The following is an 18,257-nucleotide window of genomic DNA, read 5'->3' on the forward strand; positions in this document are numbered from 1 at the left end:
ATCTCCACTGGTTTTTCTAAAGTCAATTATAAGTTCCTTTGTTTTGGAGGAGTTCAGGACCAGATTGTTCACTGAACACCATGCTGCCAGCCTTTGGATTTCATCCCTATAGGCTGTCTCATCTCCTTCTGAGATGAGTCCAACCACAGTCGTGTCATCCGCGAACTTGATGATGGTGTTGGTGGGATGGGTGGGGGCGCAGTCGTGAGTGTAGAGGGAGTAAAGGATGGGGCTCAACACACAGCCCTGTGGTGAGCCGGTGCTCAGTGTAATGGTGGAGGAGAGGTGAGGGCCTATTTTGACGGTCTGGGGGCGGTTGGTCAGGAAGTCCTTGATCCATTGGCAGATGGTTTGGGAAAATCCAAGGTCGGAAAGTTTGGTGACCAGTCTGCTCGGGATGACCGTGTTAAAGGCAGAGCTGAAGTCGAGGAAGAGCATCCTCACATAGCTCCCCTGGTGTTCAAGGTGGGTCAGTGCAGTGTGAAGAGCAGTGTCGATGGCATCCCCTGTAGACCTATTTGCTCTGTAGGCAAACTGGTGTGGGTCGAAGGTGGGTGGGAGGCTGGCTTTGATGTGCTGCAGGACCAGTCTCTCGAAGCACTTTGTGATGACCGGTGTGAGTGCTACCGGACGGTAGTCGTTAAGGCCGCTGATGACAGACTTTTTCGGCAGTGGGATGATTGTGGCGGACTTCAGGCAGGGAGGGATGGTGGATTTTAAAAGGGACAGGTTGAAGATTTTTGTGAAGACCTCAGATAATTGGTCTGCACATTCCCTCAGCACTCTGCCCGTCACACCATCGGGGCCTGCAGCTTTCCTGGGATTCACTGCTCTGAGCACGCGCTTAACATCATACTCCTGCACAGTGAAGGTGTTGCTGTCAGGTGCTGGAGAGGGTGTTATGTCTGCCACTGTAGCTTTCACCTCGAAACGAGCAAAGAAACAGTTAAGTTCCTCTGCCAGCGAGGCGTCGCCGTCGGCAGTCGTGCGGTTGCTGGTCTTGTAGTTGGTGATGTGCTGGATGCCTTGCCACACCCGCCGTGGGTCATTGTTGGAAAAGTGGTCCTCAATCTTCCTCTTGTAGGACGCTTTGGCATCCTTGATGCCTCTCTTCAGGTTGGTTCTAGCAGCACTGTATAGAGCTCTATCACTAGACCTGAAGGCAGTGTTACGGTCCTTGAGGAGAGACCTGACATCCTTTGTCATCCAGGGTTTTTGATTGGGATACAACCGGATGCGTTTGTCGACGGTGACATTGTCAACACAGTTTTTGATGTAGCAAAGTACAGTTGATGTGTACTCCTCCAAGTCATGATCCTCAAAAATATCCCAGTTGGTCCTTTCGAAGCAATCCTGCAGCTGCGAGGAAGCTCCTTCAGGCCATGTCTTAACAGTCTTTATGGTGACTGGAGCTTTCCTCCTGAGTGGGGTGTATGCTGGAGTTAGGAATATGGACAGGTGATCTGACTGCCCCAGGTGTGGTAGTGGTGCTGACCTGAAACCCTTCTTAATATTTGAGTAAACCTTGTCTAGTGTGTTTTTCCCCCTGGTAGCACATCTTATGTGTTGTTCAAGTTTCGGGAGAACTGACTTTAGGTCTGCATGGTTGAAGTCCCCGGCTATGATGTGGGCTGCTTCTGGATATGTGCTCTGTTGTGAGTTTATTGCACCGAGCAGGTAGCCTAAAGCTGTGCTAGCGTTAGCATTCGGTGGGATGTAGACTGCTGTTACTATAACCCCTGTAAATTCGCGAGGAAGGTAAAAAGGCCTGCATTTAACTGATAGGGACTCCAGATCAGGAGAACAGTGGCTATCTATGATTTGGATGTTAGTGCACCAGTTGTTGTGCACGTAAATGCATAACCCCCCCCCCTTGCTCTTACCGGAGTCGATGTTTCTGTCCCAACGAAACGCTGTACGCCCGGCTAGCTCAATGGCTCCGTCTGGGATAAGTGGATGAAGCCATGTCTCTGTTACTAAGAGAATGCAACAGTCCTCCACGAGTTTGTTTGCTGATATTCGTAGTTTTAGTTCGTCCATTTTGTTGATGATGGATCTGGCGTTGGTGAGAAACATGCTGGGTAGCGGTGGTTTGTGTGGCTGTCTCTTTAGCTTGGCAAGTATACCGGACCGGCATCCTCGCTTTTGCTTCCTGTTTCTCCTCCGCCTGCGACGCCTGTTCGCGCCGACAACTATCCACGGAGCGCCCGGTGTCCTGGCTATCTCTTCCGGTATATTTCGCGGGTGTGGAAATTCGCGCACAAGGTCCCGATTGCACTGGAATCCTATGAACAGAAGATCCTTTCGGTTGTAGGTAGGATTTGCCTGATTTGCCTGATTTTCATGACTAAATTTGACTAACAGACATAACACAGATAACACACATAAAACGCACCGAAAGGGAGAGCTGTGAGCCGCTGCGTCCGTGCGCGCCGCCATCATCCCGCCATCCCTCAAAATCGCTGCTGTCACCCCCATTCTGAAAAAACCTGGTCTCAACCCTGACACCCCAAACAACTTCAGACCAATCTCCAACCTACCCTTTCTGTCCAAAGTTTTGGAACGTGCTGTAACTTCCCAACTCAAATACCACCTCTCTACCAATAACCTGTATGAAACTTTCCAATCTGGATTCCGCTCCAACCACTGTACTGAAACTGCGCTCCTCAAAATCACAAACGACCTTTTCCTCTCCTCCGACGCTGGCAACCTCAACATCCTCATCCTACTTGACCTCAGCGCCGCCTTTGACACCATAAATCACTCCATTCTCCTCACCCGACTTGAAACCTCCTTTAACATCACCGGCACAGCCCTATCCTGGTTCAAATCTTACCTCTCTGACAGGCACCAGTTCATCTCCATTAACAACTGTAAATTCCCCCACCGCTCCCCTCCCCCAAGGTGTCCCCCAAGGCTCAGTCCTTGGCCCCCTCCTCTTCATCCTCTACCTATTCCCCCTTGGTCAATTAATCCGCCGTCATGGTCTCAACTTCCACTGCTTCGCCGATGATATCCAGCTCCTCATCTCCACCAAGTCAATCTCCACCACCACACACTCTACACTGACAAACTGCATCACTGAAATAAAATCTTGGCTTCAATCAAATTTCCTCAAACTCAACTGCAACAAATCTGAAATCATCATCATTGGTCCAAAAACGCTCACCAAATCCACCCAAAACTTCATCCTCAATATTGATGGTCTCCCAGTATCCACCTCCCCTCACATCCGGAATCTTGGATTCATCTTTGATCAAACCCTCTCCTTCGACAAACACATCAAACACATCACAAAGACAGCCTTCTTCCACCTCAAAAACATTGCCCGTCTCCGTCCATCCCTCTCCTCCACAGCTGCAGAAACCCTCATCCACGCCTTCATCACCTCCCGTCTGGACTACTGCAACAGCCTCCTCTATGGCGCACCCTCAAAAATCATCAGTAAACTTCAATACATTCAAAACTCCACTGCCCGTCTACTCACCCACACCCCGATCCGTGACCATATCACCCCCGTCCTTTACAAACTCCACTGGCTCCCCATCCCCCAGAGAATCCAGTACAAAATCCTCCTCATGACCTACAAAGCCCTCCATAACCTGGCCCCATCCTACCTGACCGACCTCCTCCACAGGCACACTCCCACCTGCACCCTCCGCTCCGCTGCTGCCAATCTCCTATCCCCCCCACATCCGGACCAAACTCAGATCCTGGGGGGACAGGGCTTTCTCCATCGCTGCTCCCACCCTATGGAACTCACTACCCCAAACCGTCAGAGACTCCTCCACACTCACCACATTCAAAACATCACTGAAGTCTCACCTGTTCAGTACTGCCTTCAACTACTGAAGGTCACCTCACCTTCTGTCTCCTTTCTCTGTTCGTTTACTTATTTATCTATTTATTCACTTCCCTATGTTCTCTAAATCCCTGTAAAGCGTCTTTGAGTATATGAAAAGCGCTATATAAATGTAATGCATCATTATTATTATTATTATTATATGTCAAAGAAGTTGAGAAACAACTACACTGTAATCAGCATTTATTAGAATACCAGACTGCAGAAAATCCCAGCAAGGTCCAAGACTGCTAACATAAATTGTAGACAAATTCTGGACTTACCCCAGTTTGGCAAGATATGGCATGACTCCACTCTCCTTTAAATAGTACGTAACTACGCCACTTCCTGGAGATAAACTGGTTTTGATGTATGGTTTAACGTCAAGACCGGCTTCTACTGCTTTCTTTGCCAATAACCCTGCCAAAAAAAATTGAGAAAGGAGAAAAATGAAGTAGACTCCCTGAACAAATCACAGCATTAGAATGAAAAAAGGATAGTGTTGTGCTCCTGAAGGCCCAATTGGTGATTTCATAAGTTTCTTACACTATTTCCTTAATGAAGCCATTTCTTCGATAATTAAATGTTGAAAACTGGACAGATTTTGATGCGGTGTGCATCAAATAGACAATAGGTGCAGGAGGAGGCCATTCGGCCCTTCGAGCCAGCACCGCCATTCAATGTGATCATGGCTGATCATTCTCAATCAGTACCCCGTTCCTGCCTTCTCCCCATACCCCCTGACTCCGCTATCCTTAAGAGCTCTATCCAGCTCTCTCTTGAATGCATTCAGAGAATTGGCCTCCACTGCCTTCTGAGGCAGAGAATTCCACAGATTCACAACTCTCTGACTGAAAAAGTTTTTCCTCATCTCAGTTCTAAATACAAGTTTAGAGAATATATTTCTTCTTGCAAATTGGATAATTGTAAATTGTAGATTTAAATTAATTGGCGGAAACTGGGGAAATTTCCCACAATAAGAATTGTTAAAATGTAGAAAGTGATGGATCAGTTTCAATAGAAGTTTATAAATCTGAATCTAACCGCTTCTCTTTGCATTTGGTATCAGTCCTGATGGGTATTTGCAAAATTATCAGTTTCTATTCAGAATGCCAGCATTCAGAATTATTATTTTAGTTGTATCATGAAGTCTGGGAACTGTGGAGTGAGTTAATCTCTTCTGTATAAGAAAATAACTGCAGATGCTGGTACAAATCGATTTATTCACAAAATGCTGGAGTAACTCAGCAGGTCAGGCAGCATCTCAGGAGAGAAGGAATGGAAGATCTCTTCTGTGATCTGTCAATCAGCACAACAGTGGAGCAAGTGACTGCTCCAAAATCTAAGCAGCCAGTTTATATGCCTGTTCGATTCCCCATTCCTTGGGAAATACCCAAGGTTTCAATCAACATTTACTGTAGATTAAGAGGATCAACTACCTATTTGTTATAAACTGTAGTTGCATACTTACATTCCACCACTTGAATGTGGCTGTATTTAAGGAATACAGTGCACTTGAATGTTGCTGAATACAGTGCACTTGAATGTTGCTGTATTTAAGGAATTGTGATCAGACACTACAAAAGCGAGTTATCAAAGTGACCCTAACCACAATTTAATCTTGGTTACAATCATTGAAATTACCTACTAGTTTCACATGGATAGTCAGGAGAGAAAGGCACAGGAGGCATCTTAGGCACCAGTTAACCTCAAAACTTCCCTCAACACAAAAAAAAAAATTCTAACCAATTTTTAATTTTGCTGCAACTTAATACTTTCTGTAGCTTTAAAAGAGACACAAAGAAGGCTAATCTAAACTTAGCTGCACTTCAGCGGTGTAAAATACATGGTGTCATGCTCCTTGGGAAACAAATTGCCTTATCAACTGAATCTGCAGCATAGTATAGGAATTCTATATTATTCTGCAAAATACTTCACAAGCAAAACAGTGCATGCATATAATAATAATAATAATAATATTCATTTATTGTCGTTGCAACAAGTGCAACAAAATTAAAATATAGCAATCCTGACGGTGCGTAAAAAACATATATGCAATAAATGCAAAACAAATAAATACCAATATATTAAATACAAAAGTTTTAACAGTGTGACCTATTGCAGAAAGTGGTGTTCAGTTCTCGTATGGCCCTGGGGTAAAAACTGTTCTTGAGTCTGTTTGTTCGGGATTTGATCGACCTGAAACGTCGACCAGAGGGCAGAAGAACAAACAGACGGTGGCCGGGGTGGGATGGGTCTTTTATTATTTTTCCTGCTCTACTGAGGCAGCGCAGGCTGAACAGGTGCTCCAGGGAGGGCAGTGAGCAGCCGATGATCTTCTGGGCCGTCGTGATGACCCTCTGAAGGGCCTTCCAGTCCTTTTCTGAGCAGCTGGCATACCATGTGGTTATACAGTATGCCAGCACACTCTTGATGGAGCAGCGATAGAAGGACATCATGAGCTTCTCCTGCAGATTGGTCTTCCTGAGGTTCCTCAGGAAGTGGAGTCTCTGCTGTGCCTTCTTCACTGTGGTAATGGTGTTGGTAGACCAGGTAATATCCTCTGCGATGTGCGTACCCAGGAACCTGAAAGCGGGTACCCTTTCCACACAGACCCCATTGATGTAGAGTGGGTCGTGTTCTGCACTGGTTTTCCTGTAGTCTATTATAAGTTCCTTTGTTGTGGAGGAGTTCAGGACAAGATTGTTCACTGAACACCATGCTGCCAGCCTTTGGATTTCATCACTGTAGGCTGTTTCATCTCCTCCTGAGATGAGTCCAACCACAGTCGTGTCATCCGCGAACTTGATGATGGTGTTGATGGGATGGGTGGGGGCGCAGTCGTGAGTGTAGAGGGAGTAAAGGATGGGGCTCAACACACAGCCCTGTGGTGAGCCGGTGCTCAGTGTAATGGTGGAGGAGAGGTGAGGGCCTATTTTGACGGTCTGGGGGCGGTTGGTCAGGAAGTCCTTGATCCATTGGCAGATGGTTTGGGAAAATCCAAGGTCAGAAAGTTTGGTAACCAGTCTGCTCGGGATGACTGTGTTAAAGGCAGAGCTGAAGTCTAGGAAGAGCATCTTCACATAGCTCCCCTGGTGTTCAAGGTGGGTCAGTGCAGTGTGAAGAGCGGTGGCGATGGCATCCCCTGTAGACCTAATTGCTCTGTAGGCAAACTGGTATGGGTCATAGGTGAGTGGGAGGCTGGCTTTGATGTGCTGCAGGACCAGCCTCTCGAAGCACTTTGTGATGACCGGTGTGAGAGCTACCGGACGGTAGTCGTTAAGGCCGCTGATGACAGACTTTTTCGGCAGTGGGATGATTGTGGCGGACTTCAGGCAGGGGGGGATGGTGGATTTTAAAAGGGACAGGTTGAAGATTTTTGTGAAGACCTCAGATAATTGGTCTGCACATTCCTTCAGCACTCTTCCCGTCACACCATCGGGGCCTGCAGCTTTCCTGGGATTCACTGCTCTGAGCACGCGCTTAACATCATTTTCCTGCACAGTGAATATGTGGTTGTCAGGTGCTGGAGAGGGTGTTATGTCTGCCACTGTAGCTTTCACCTCGAAACGAGCAAAGAAACAGTTAAGTTCCTCTGCCAGTGAGGCGTCGCCGTCGGCAGTCGTGCGGTTGCTGGTCTTGTAGTTGGTGATGTGCTGGATGCCTTGCCATACCCGCCGTGGGTCATTGTTGATGAAGTGGTCCTCAATCTTCCTCTTGTAGGACGCTTTGGCATCCTTGATGCCTCTCTTCAGGTTGGTTCCAGCAGCACTGTATAGAGCTCTATCACTAGACCTGAAGGCGGTGTTATGGTCCTTGAGGGGAGACCTGACATCCTTCGTCATCCAGGGCTTCTGATTGGGATACAACCGGATATGTTTGTCGACGGTGACATAGTCAACACAGTTTTGGATGTAGCAGAGTACAGCTGATGTGTACTCCTCCAAGTCCTGATCCTCAAAAATATCCCAGTTGGTCCTTTCGAAGCAACCCTGCAGCTGCGAGGAAGCTCCTTCAGGCCATGTCTTAACAGTCTTTATGGTGACTGGAGCTTTCCTCCTGAGTGGGGTGTATGCTGGAGTTAAGAATATGGACAGGTGATCTGACTGCCCTAGGTGTGGTAGTGGTGCTGACCTGAAACCCTTCTTAATGTTAGAATAAACCTTGTCTAGTGCGTTTTTTCCCCTGGTAGTACATCTTATATGTTGTTCAAATTTCGGGAGAACTGTCTTTAGGTCTACATGGTTAAAGTCCCCGGCTATGATGTGGGCTGCTTCTGTATATGTGCTCTGTTGTGAGTTTATTGCACCGAGCAGGTAGCCTAAAGCTGTGCTAGCGTTAGCATTTGGTGGGATGTAAACTGCTGTTACTATAACCACTGTAAATTCACGAGGAAGGTAACTCGAGGCAAGCCCAGCAAGATAACCAAGTACCACAGGAAGTAACAAACCTGCTCCCAACATTACAGATGGATTGCTGGTGTTGGTACAGCTGGTGATAGCAGCAATTACCACCGAGCCATGGCACAATTCATATTCATGCTTGTCATATTCAAACTTTATCGTGCCATTTTGACGAGCTGGTGGAATCTGAAATCCCTTAAATCCTTGCTAAAGTTGAGACGCAGAAGGAGAGAAACAAAAACAAAGTAATCTTAGTTTTATTACAATTCTTTATCCTTGATTTTCCATTCAAAACTTCCAGGAGATGATTAAATTGGAGGAGAAATAGAAAGCTGAGGGAGCATTTACAAGACTGAGCCACGCCATCACTTATCTTCTTTAGATGAATAAATTGACTGGAAAACAACATTGCAATCAGAAAGAAACATTACCTTTATTCCTTTCAGCACATTTATCTTCTCATTATCACACTGGAGTTTGATTGAGCAGTAGACACCTCGTTGGACATTTTGAAAAACAGACAACTAGACAAATCTCATGTGCTAATGTAAAAGCCCCTCAACTTAAAAAACAAAAGAGCATGGACTGAGCACGATCTTTAAAGCATAGGCAGAACACAATTATTAAAGGAACAACATCTACTTTCGTGCAATGGGCAGGATGAGATGGGAGGAAGAGAGAAGAATCTTGTAGAGGAAATAATTTTGTTCCATTGCAAATGCACTGGTTTAACTATGGATAATTATGAGAATTAAAAAGCATACAAAAAATGCTCACATAAATGAACAATCCACTGTCTTATGAATATCCAAACGCATTTACCTATTTAAATGTGCAAAAACAATATAGATAAGACTGACAAATATTCTTTTAATTTCCTCTCTTTATAGGCATGTTGATACAAACCCGATGATACAAGATTATGATTTAAGATAATTTTTCTGGAACATTAACTTTGCTTCACTTATCAGATGCTGTTTAGTCTATTGAATACTTCCAGCATTTACTTTGCTGAACTTAGATTTGCACAGTATTTGGTTTCTGATTTTGTCTTCCTGGGCTTAGTGATATACAAACACTCAGTAAAATTTAGAGTGTGCACAAATTTGCAAGGATTAGAAATGGATCAACCGACCTTAATTCACCCATCCACAGATTCTAATGCCCCACCCTTGCTACCATTTAGAGTCCTACAGCACAGAAATAGGCTCTTCAGCACAGAAATAGGCTCTTCAGCCCAGTTTGTTTGACAAAGATGCCCCATCTATGCTTCCCATCTGCTCGTGTTTGGCCCATATCCCTCTAAACCTTCTCTATCCATATCATATCATATCATATCATATCATATATATACAGCCGGAAACAGGCCTTTTCGGCCCACCAAGTCCGTGCCACCCAGCGATCCCCGTACATTAACATTATCCTACACCCACTAGGGACAATTTTTACATTTACCCAGCCAATTAACCTACATACCTGCACGTCTTTGGAGTGTGGGAGGAAACCGAAGATCTCGGAGAAAACCCACACAGGTCACGGGGAGAATGTACAAACTCCTTACAGTGCAGCACCCGTAGTCAGGATTGAACCTGAGTCTCCGGCGCTGCATTCGCTGTAAAGCAGCAACTCTACCGCTGCGCCACCGTGCCGCCCATACATGTCCAAATAAATTTTATGTTGCTTAATGCCTCCACCACCTCCTCTGGCAGCTTGTTCCATCACCACGACTCCGTGTGGAAAAAGTCACCCCTCAGGTTTCTATTAAATCTATCCCCACTCACCTCACATCTATGTGTAGGGAAGAACGGCAGATGCTGGTTTAAATCGAAGGTAGACCCAAAATGCTGGAGTAACTCAGCAGGCCAGGCGGCATCTTTGGAGAGAAGGAATGGGCAACATTTCAGGTCGAGATCCTCCTTTGATCCGAAATGTCACCCATTCCTTCTCTCCAGAGATGCTGCCTGCCCCACTGAGTTATCCCAGCATTTTGTGCCTACCACCTCAAATCTATGTCCTCTGGTTCTTGATTCAACTACTCAGAGTAAAAGACTCAGTGCATTCACTCTATAAATCCCCCTTGTGATTTTATATGCCTCTAAAAGATTACCCCTCATCTTCTTGCATTCCAAGGAATAAAGTCCTAGCGTGCCCAACCTTTCCCTATAGCTCAAGTCCTCGAGTCCTCGTAAATCTTCTCTGCATTCTTTGCAATATAATGATACTCTTCCTATAGCAAGGCGGCCAAAACAGAATATTCCAGACGCAGCCTCACCAATGTGTTGTACAACTGTAACATGACATCCCAACTTCTCTACTCAATACCCCAACAGATGAAGGCCAAAGTACCAAAAGCCTTCCTGACCACCCTATTTATATGTGATGCCAATTGTATCTGCACTCCAAGATCCTTCTGCTCCAGCATTTTCCAGAATATTAGCATTCGTAGTAGTGGACTAATATTGGCCAAGACTCTGAGGAATATGCTAATTGCTCCATGGTAACACTCGAGTTAGAAGTCAAAGAACATTACATCTACTCAGGTCTCAACTCAAAACGTCACCCATTCCTTCTCTGAATTCTTCTCCGCCTGTCCCGCTGAGTTACTCCAGCTTTTTGTGTCTATCTTCGGTTTAAACCAGCATCTGCAGTTCCTTCTTCCTCATAAAATCTACTTCCTTACATTCATATCCCTTCCACTTGCACTGCATTTTCTGAGCCAATCCCTCAGGCTTTTTGAAACTGTCGATAAATTTAACCAGTATCCATGCAGTTTCTGAACTCTGGATACTTATTCAATGTAAACAGCTGGAGTCACAAGCACTAAGACCCAAGGCACTTCAACTCAAGCTTCACTCGTGAAGGTACACTCCTCAAACAAGCACATAATTGACTCTCAGCTTTTGGCCAGTTTATGCTCAAACAAATCATTCATGTCTATCAATAGAAATTCATAGCAAACACTTTAGCAGCTCACCTTTGCAGTCAGACAACTTTCAAAATCATTCTTCATATCAGACACAGCCACTTTGTCCTGAGGACGTTTAGGACCACTGCAGCATGATACCACAGTGCTCAGATCCAGTTCCGCAATCTGTATTGAACAAAAGAACACAGATTGCAAGAGCTCAAAGCAAACACTATGAAAACAGTATTTTAAAAATGTTGTAATAACTATTTTGTTGAAATAGCTAAGAATTTAGCATGCATCAATATCTGATTGTGCAGCATCTTCTAGAGCATTTTACATTAATTACATGTCACTAATCAACACGAGACAGGTTCCAAAAGTGGAAAGGCAGTGTCCAACCCACACCACTGTTAAAAGCACAGCTTGTTGCATTGGCTGACCATCTAATATAAGCCACTTAGTTATTGTTACTGATGTAGCATCTCAACATATTGTGCAACACATTGGTTTGTAGGAATAGTTTTCTCATAACTGAGAGGAAGGTTAGTAAAATCAATATATCTATGGGAATGATCCCCACTAACTAAATTAATCAGAGACTACAAACTAAATGCCAGGATGCCCTCACACCATGGAAGTTGCTCAATCAAATAAGATAACCATTTCAAAGAAAAAAAGTTAAGAATAACTGCACTGTGAGATTTGAACAATACAGCCCTGTCAGTACTGCTAGCCAGTCTCATTGCACTCAGGCTTCTGTGTGGTCATAAATAACCTAACAAAGCTCGCATTCCCAAATACTACATTTTTCAGTTGACATTGGGCAAGGAATTTAAGGGCAACTAACACATAGGGACCCTAGAAAAGGTTGCTGTTGTGTCTAAAAATGTAAATAAAAATACTAGTTGCGCCAGCAGATATTGTTTTGAGTGTGGTCGTCCACAACCCGTCCGGGTGTGCGCCCGATGGGCGGGGCCAAGCCCTCCAGTAGGCTCAGCTCATCCACAGCGAATATTGATGGGGCCTGTGTAGCGAGAGCGAGGAGGGACCCGCGAGCAACCACCGAGAGCAAGGTGGGCTGTCGGAGAGTGAAGAGGCGGGCCGGAGAACAAGGCAAGCCCGAGAGCACGGCAGGCCGCTGAGAACGAAGGGGGATGCGGCAGGAGTCTGCTGTCACATGCAGCGGCAGGCAGAAGATAGGACTGTTCGGTTTAAACTTTGGCGCAAAAACATGGTGACACCTGTGTATTGCCTAGGTGAGGTCTGCAGCATGATTTTACCGGGTTGCATGCAAAACAACGCATTTCACTGTACCCAAGTACATGTGACAATAAAGTATCATTGATTTGTTAAGATGAGGGTGCAAGAATAAGGACATATGTTTTGGAACGGAGAGAACTGCAAGATTCCTTATACCTGTGGAGTTCACCTCCAACGTCTGGAGGGATAAATCATGTCAACATTCAAGGCCAAATTTAAGAAAATCAGTCTGCTTTTCATACCACAGATGCTGCCTAAAGTTTCAGGCATTACCTGTTATATTTCAAAATTCTAGTACTTGCATTGTGTGCTTTTATTGTGGATGACTAAGCATAGGAAGAGATAATGAGGAGCTTTAGGAAAAGCATGGACAAATGTAATCAGAACTAATTGCTTGTGTGAAGATAAGTGCTACCAGGAAAGTGATTATTTGGTCATTATCACATTCCTGTTTGCAAGGCTTGCTGAACAAACACCAACTGACTTACTTCTTACAGTGATTCACTGGCTGTAAAGTCTCAAGGAAACACACTTAATCCTCAATATCTGTCGAGTTGCTCCTGCTGTGCATTATTCTAAGAGAGCAGCCTTTGTGTACACTGCAGGCATCTTGTATGACCAATCACAGCTTGCAAATATCAATACATTCAACTGTAGTACATTGCTAGATAATATAATTTCCTTTAGCATTTACATATTTCACTGTGATGAACACTTTTAATGTCTGTAAATTCTTCTGGAATATCACTAAACATACTTTTATTTGGGGAACTTATTGGTTACACAGGAGACAGCTTTAGTACCATTCGTATTTTTTGTTCTCCATGGAAAGTACCTGCCTCTATCCTTTATGGATAACAAGGATTTAATTCGCTGAAGGTTCTAATAAAAGGATGCTTATCCTTTTATGGTGATAAGATGGGTGCAGTTTTTTGAAAAGAAATTCAAAAACTAGATACCTGAGTAAACTCTGGGTCTTGGGATGGATCATTGAAATCTCGGAACATTCCAACAGCTCGGAGATATCTTTCAATGTAACTCAGTTTACTTTGATCTCGACCTTAAAGAAGGAACAGAACATAGCAAGAACTGTTGGTTTCTAGAAACAGAAAATATTTGCTTAATAGTCAAACAGAAATTCTGATGTTAAGATGCAAAAGGTTACACATGCTCTAAAAAGCAAAACATTTTTGTACTATCAATATGCAACTATACAAAGACAATTGGCAAATGTTCTTAAATGCATTTTCCAACAGCATTAAGTTTTGAGATGTTTTGGTTTACGATAAAATTGCGACTTCCTCCCTTTGCACATTCAGGTTTCACTGTATCACACACTTTTCCTGTGGCCAGTCAACCTTCTTCCCAAGCTTCCTGGCTCCATTCTTCAATTTGTTACAGCGTCACCATGTTGATGCCATCTATTATTATTTGTTAATGCTCTTTTGGGCGGCACGGTAGCGTAGCGGTAGAGTTGCTGCTTTACAGCGAATGCAGCGCCGGAGACTCAGGTTCGATCCTGACTACGGGTGCTGCACTGTAAGGAGTTTGTACGTTCTCCCCGTGACCTGCGTGGGGTTTCTCCGAGATCTTCGGTTTCCTCCCACACTCCAAAGACGTACAGGTATGTAGGTTAATTGGCTGGGTAAATGTAAAAATTGTCCCTAGTGGGTGTAGGATAGTGTTAATGTGCGGGGATCGCTGGGCGGCACGGACTTGGAGGGCCGAAAAGGCCTGTTTCCGGCTGTATATATATGATATGATGATATGATATGATATTAGAACATTCTTTTCGCAATATATATTTTTTAAACAAGTCTGAGAAAAGCTTCCTAAATCTGGAGTGCCTGAACTGCAGCTTGAGAGTTGTAGAGGCCTACAGGCCGGATCAGCTGGCCCTTAAAGTCACAAAACATTGTTGATTTTTTCCACTCTTGTAATTTAAACTGCTTACTTTTCTTAAAAATAAGCAACAGGAAGATTTGGTCTCCGATCTGCTTCCACAATGATGAATAAATCCCAGATGGGTGTCAAGTCATGGCAGTCTTCATAGATTTTACATAATTAATACACCGATGGTGTAATATGGGTTAAAAATATAATTATTTTTAAAAGCAGTCCACTGCAAATAGGACATTAGAACCTGGAATGCACTGTCCATATAGGCAGTGGAAGCACGTTGTGCAAGTCTTTAAAAATTGAATACTTGAAAGCAAAAGGAAATAGCAAGTTTTAAGAATGGTTTATAGCTCTTTCTTAAGCCTGTGCTTGTCATTGCTTCGAGTAGCCTCCATCTGTGCTATAAATGTCCACAATACTGTTGTTGGATATTCATCAGTACTTCAGCACAATTCTCTTTCAAAGCAGAAAAGGAGGAAGAAAGTATCCAGATTATTGCACTGTTCATTCATGAGTTTCTGTGTTCTTACCTGTTTGCTCCAGGTACTTTATGCTTATGTTATCCACTGGAAAAAAAGCTGCTGTTGCTCCATACTCTGGGCACATGTTGGCTATAGTTGCTCGATCAGCAATGGATAGTTGTGCCACACCTGGACCAAAGAATTCCACAAATTTCCCAACAACTCCAACCTGACGAAGGTGCTTTAAAGAATAATTTAAAAAAATGAAAAACCTCAATGTCAACTAATTATCCATGTTAACAATAATGTCATTGTTCTTAAGTTGATGACATAACCTGGAAAAATGAAGTGATTACCATTCACTTTATAAAAATATAATACAAATTTGATATCCGTTGGGTTGAAACATCGTAATATTGAAATTTATCCACACATGCTCAATGCTCATTGTACAGTAGCTGCCTGTTGATTTGCAAAATTCAGTTCTAATGACTTTGGATTGAATTACTACTTCCTTATATTTACTCAGTTTATGAGGATATAGTCTACTTACTTTTGTGATTGTGAGGACTATATCCGTTGAAGTTGTAAAAGAGTTGGGAGTACCTGTCATCTTATAACCAACTACTTTTGGTAGAACCATGCTGATGGGTTGACCAAGCATCACCGCCTCGGCTTCAATGCCACCCACACCTGCAAAAGACCCAGTTTTAAACCATTAGTTTCACATTATTTGCAACATCCAGCACATACAAATTCCTGATGTTTTAATCCAGAATTAAACTATATAATTTACTGGCAATGGAACACCTGTTCTCTACACAAGGAAGGATTGGTCAGAGGGGTTTTGAGGAGCATGATATAGGAAATTTTGGGAAGAAATTACACAGCTCAGTAAGGAAGAAGCTGAAGGTATACTAGGTAGCTGAAGGTATGCAGTCAAATAAATTGGGGATAGACACAATAATGTAATATGATTAACATCCATTGTGAATGGAAATGGATGTCTTTCACACTTGCATGGACTTCACTGTGCTTTCATTAAAGACACAAGGCCTTAATGTGTATTATTTACAGGCTGCAAGATGTAACACAAGAAACAGAGGCAGATGTTGAATTTATGACTTTTTAAGCCAACTCTGCCATTCAATAAGATCATGTTGATATTCTACAACCTCCCGTTTTCTTATCTGAACCACATATTCTTTGATTCCATTTATGTCAAAATGCCATAAAACTCAGCCTGGAATAATCTTAACTTCCACCTCCCACTGGATCCCACTGGAAATAGAGAAATCCATATAATCATAATGACATTTATTGTATCATGAATATGCAATGACATTCATTAGAACATCTGAACAAAGTGTTGTTACCTCAGAGCAGATGCTTTGAATATAAACTTAAATTTCCCATGTCTGGTTTTTCAAATGCATCCTCTTATAATCTACATTTAACTTAACAGTCACACTTCAACAAAACATAAGCAAAGTGTATTACCATAAATCCTAATAAATAACAGTGGGCTTCCACATAATCTCCAGATTATTGAAACTTTTGTCAGAAAATAGATTCAAGACATCTGATTTAGGGCGAGACTGATGATTCCAGATTTTAAAAATTCTACAAGTTTAAGATTTTTAAACAAGCATAGATTAAGCCAATCCAGAGCTAAAAGGATTTTGGAAGGAGAGAGCAGGCACTTTCAAACAAAGCTAATAAAGTTAGTTCTCAATCATTAATGCTTAGATAAGAAAACATCCAAAGAGCAGCTTACCCCAGCCGAGCACTCCGAGGCCATCAATCATCGTTGTGTGGGAATCCGTACCCACGAGACTGTCAGGATAGTAGCAGCCATCGTTATCAAATACCACCCGTGCTAAATATTCCAAATTCACCTGGTGGATAATTCCCGAGCCCGGAGGAATGATCTTCATATTTTGAAATGCTTTAGAGCCCCACTTCAATGTACACAGAAAGGCAAGAAAATAATTTAAAGTTGAATATAATTAATACATATGCTGTCACAAAATCCGCAAATCAAAGGTACCCAAACCTTTGGACTTGCGCTCAAACCAGAAAAATAGGGCAAAAAAAATCTTTCCCTAGTCAATGTTTCTTTTTACCGGACAGATTAATCTTCAAAATGTATATTATCTTGACAAAAAAAGGTATAGGGAAGATAGATAAAGCAGGAATTTTTTTCATTTTTCTAGAAATTGGTGTTTTTCTGTGGCACGCTTATTTTGGCCTTACACTCCTTTTCTTATGGATATCACTATACATTACCACAATCTACATCACTACTGCGCACATGCATGTTCACATTTACAACTTGAAACTATATTTACTGAAAGCATGTAGATATTTTAACTAAAGAAATTACTGCCAAATGATAATATATATATTTTTTAAATCACTGTAGGTAAACAGGAACTAAACCAGTTACATTTAATATTTAATGTTGTTATTCTCATCAGTACTCTCTTTCAGTAAGCCTTGAAAGATATGCCAGAGGCCATGATTTGAGTTTTCTTAAAATGAATAATTACTTACAATCCCTATCTCTTTAAATTCTCTGTTAATAAGTAGTTACTGTTGGTACAAATAAATATCCTGCACATGTTGCAGTTTCATATCATTATTTATCAAAATACCCCTTTGGCGATTTACCTATTCACCTTACTGAGTGAAAGCGTAAGCAAAATTTCCCATAATGGTACTGGGGCACCAAAAATAATAGCAGGAAACCTTCCTCACCCTCTAACACAGAGGAAGTCCCAAGGCAATTTTGACCTCCCAAGGTCACTGTGATTGTGATCAACCAATGTAAAAGGCCAATGTGGTTGTGATCAACCAAATCAAAAGACTGGGAATCAAAAACAAACTGCAGATGCTGAAAATTTAAAATGTTCAGAAAATCTGGAAATAATCAGCATGTCAGCCCACATCAGTAGAGAGACAGAGTCAACATAGGGCAGAGCTGTGTCTCTGTAACAGCGAAACCAGGGTGACCATGGGATAAGTTGTAAACAAGGTTATCTAGTCAGAGTGTGATTGGGATCAGTTCCAGAATGAGAACATGAACTAAAGAATATGGGAGTAGCGCAATGCAAATCAGGAGGACCTGCCCAGCATGTCAGGCTGGACAAATCCTCCATCCTGGAGTGAATAAAACAAGGCGAGCTAAAATCACAAATGGATTACAGATACAGATCGAGAAATCAAGTTACCTTTATGTTGTAGAATTCAATATCGACTCATTCCCCTCCTTCAATTGAAATGCTGAATCTGTTTCTCTTCTCAGAAGTAACTAGTCCCATTGAGTATGTCCAGCATTTTCTGTTTTTGTGACTAGGAACCAACTTTGGTATTTTCTGGCTCACAATTTAGCCGCATGTCACTTTTGTCGGCAATATGCGCCAGAGTATGGACTTGTCACTATTTTAATCATATATCAACAATGATCATCAGACCCAAATGCT

General features: G+C 42.9%; 1 protein-coding gene across 2 annotated transcripts in view; it reads right to left on the reverse strand.

The window, feature by feature from the left end:
• aco1 (aconitase 1, soluble) overlaps positions 1 to 18,257 on the reverse strand; it is a 62,513-nt gene that overhangs the window by 19,845 nt on the left and 24,411 nt on the right. For both annotated transcript variants that reach the window (XM_078395124.1, XM_078395125.1), the window contains exons 6-12: positions 16,550 to 16,733; positions 15,326 to 15,465; positions 14,842 to 15,013; positions 13,372 to 13,472; positions 11,219 to 11,335; positions 8,292 to 8,451; positions 4,126 to 4,261 (exon numbers count right to left, since the gene is read on the reverse strand). In XM_078395124.1, coding sequence (XP_078251250.1) covers positions 4,126 to 4,261; positions 8,292 to 8,451; positions 11,219 to 11,335; positions 13,372 to 13,472; positions 14,842 to 15,013; positions 15,326 to 15,465; positions 16,550 to 16,733 — 1,010 coding nt within the window. The remainder of the gene's footprint in view (positions 1 to 4,125; positions 4,262 to 8,291; positions 8,452 to 11,218; positions 11,336 to 13,371; positions 13,473 to 14,841; positions 15,014 to 15,325; positions 15,466 to 16,549; positions 16,734 to 18,257) is intronic.

The sequence above is a fragment of the Rhinoraja longicauda genome, chromosome 3, assembly GCF_053455715.1.
Source record: "Rhinoraja longicauda isolate Sanriku21f chromosome 3, sRhiLon1.1, whole genome shotgun sequence".
NCBI lineage: Eukaryota > Metazoa > Chordata > Chondrichthyes > Rajiformes > Arhynchobatidae > Rhinoraja > Rhinoraja longicauda.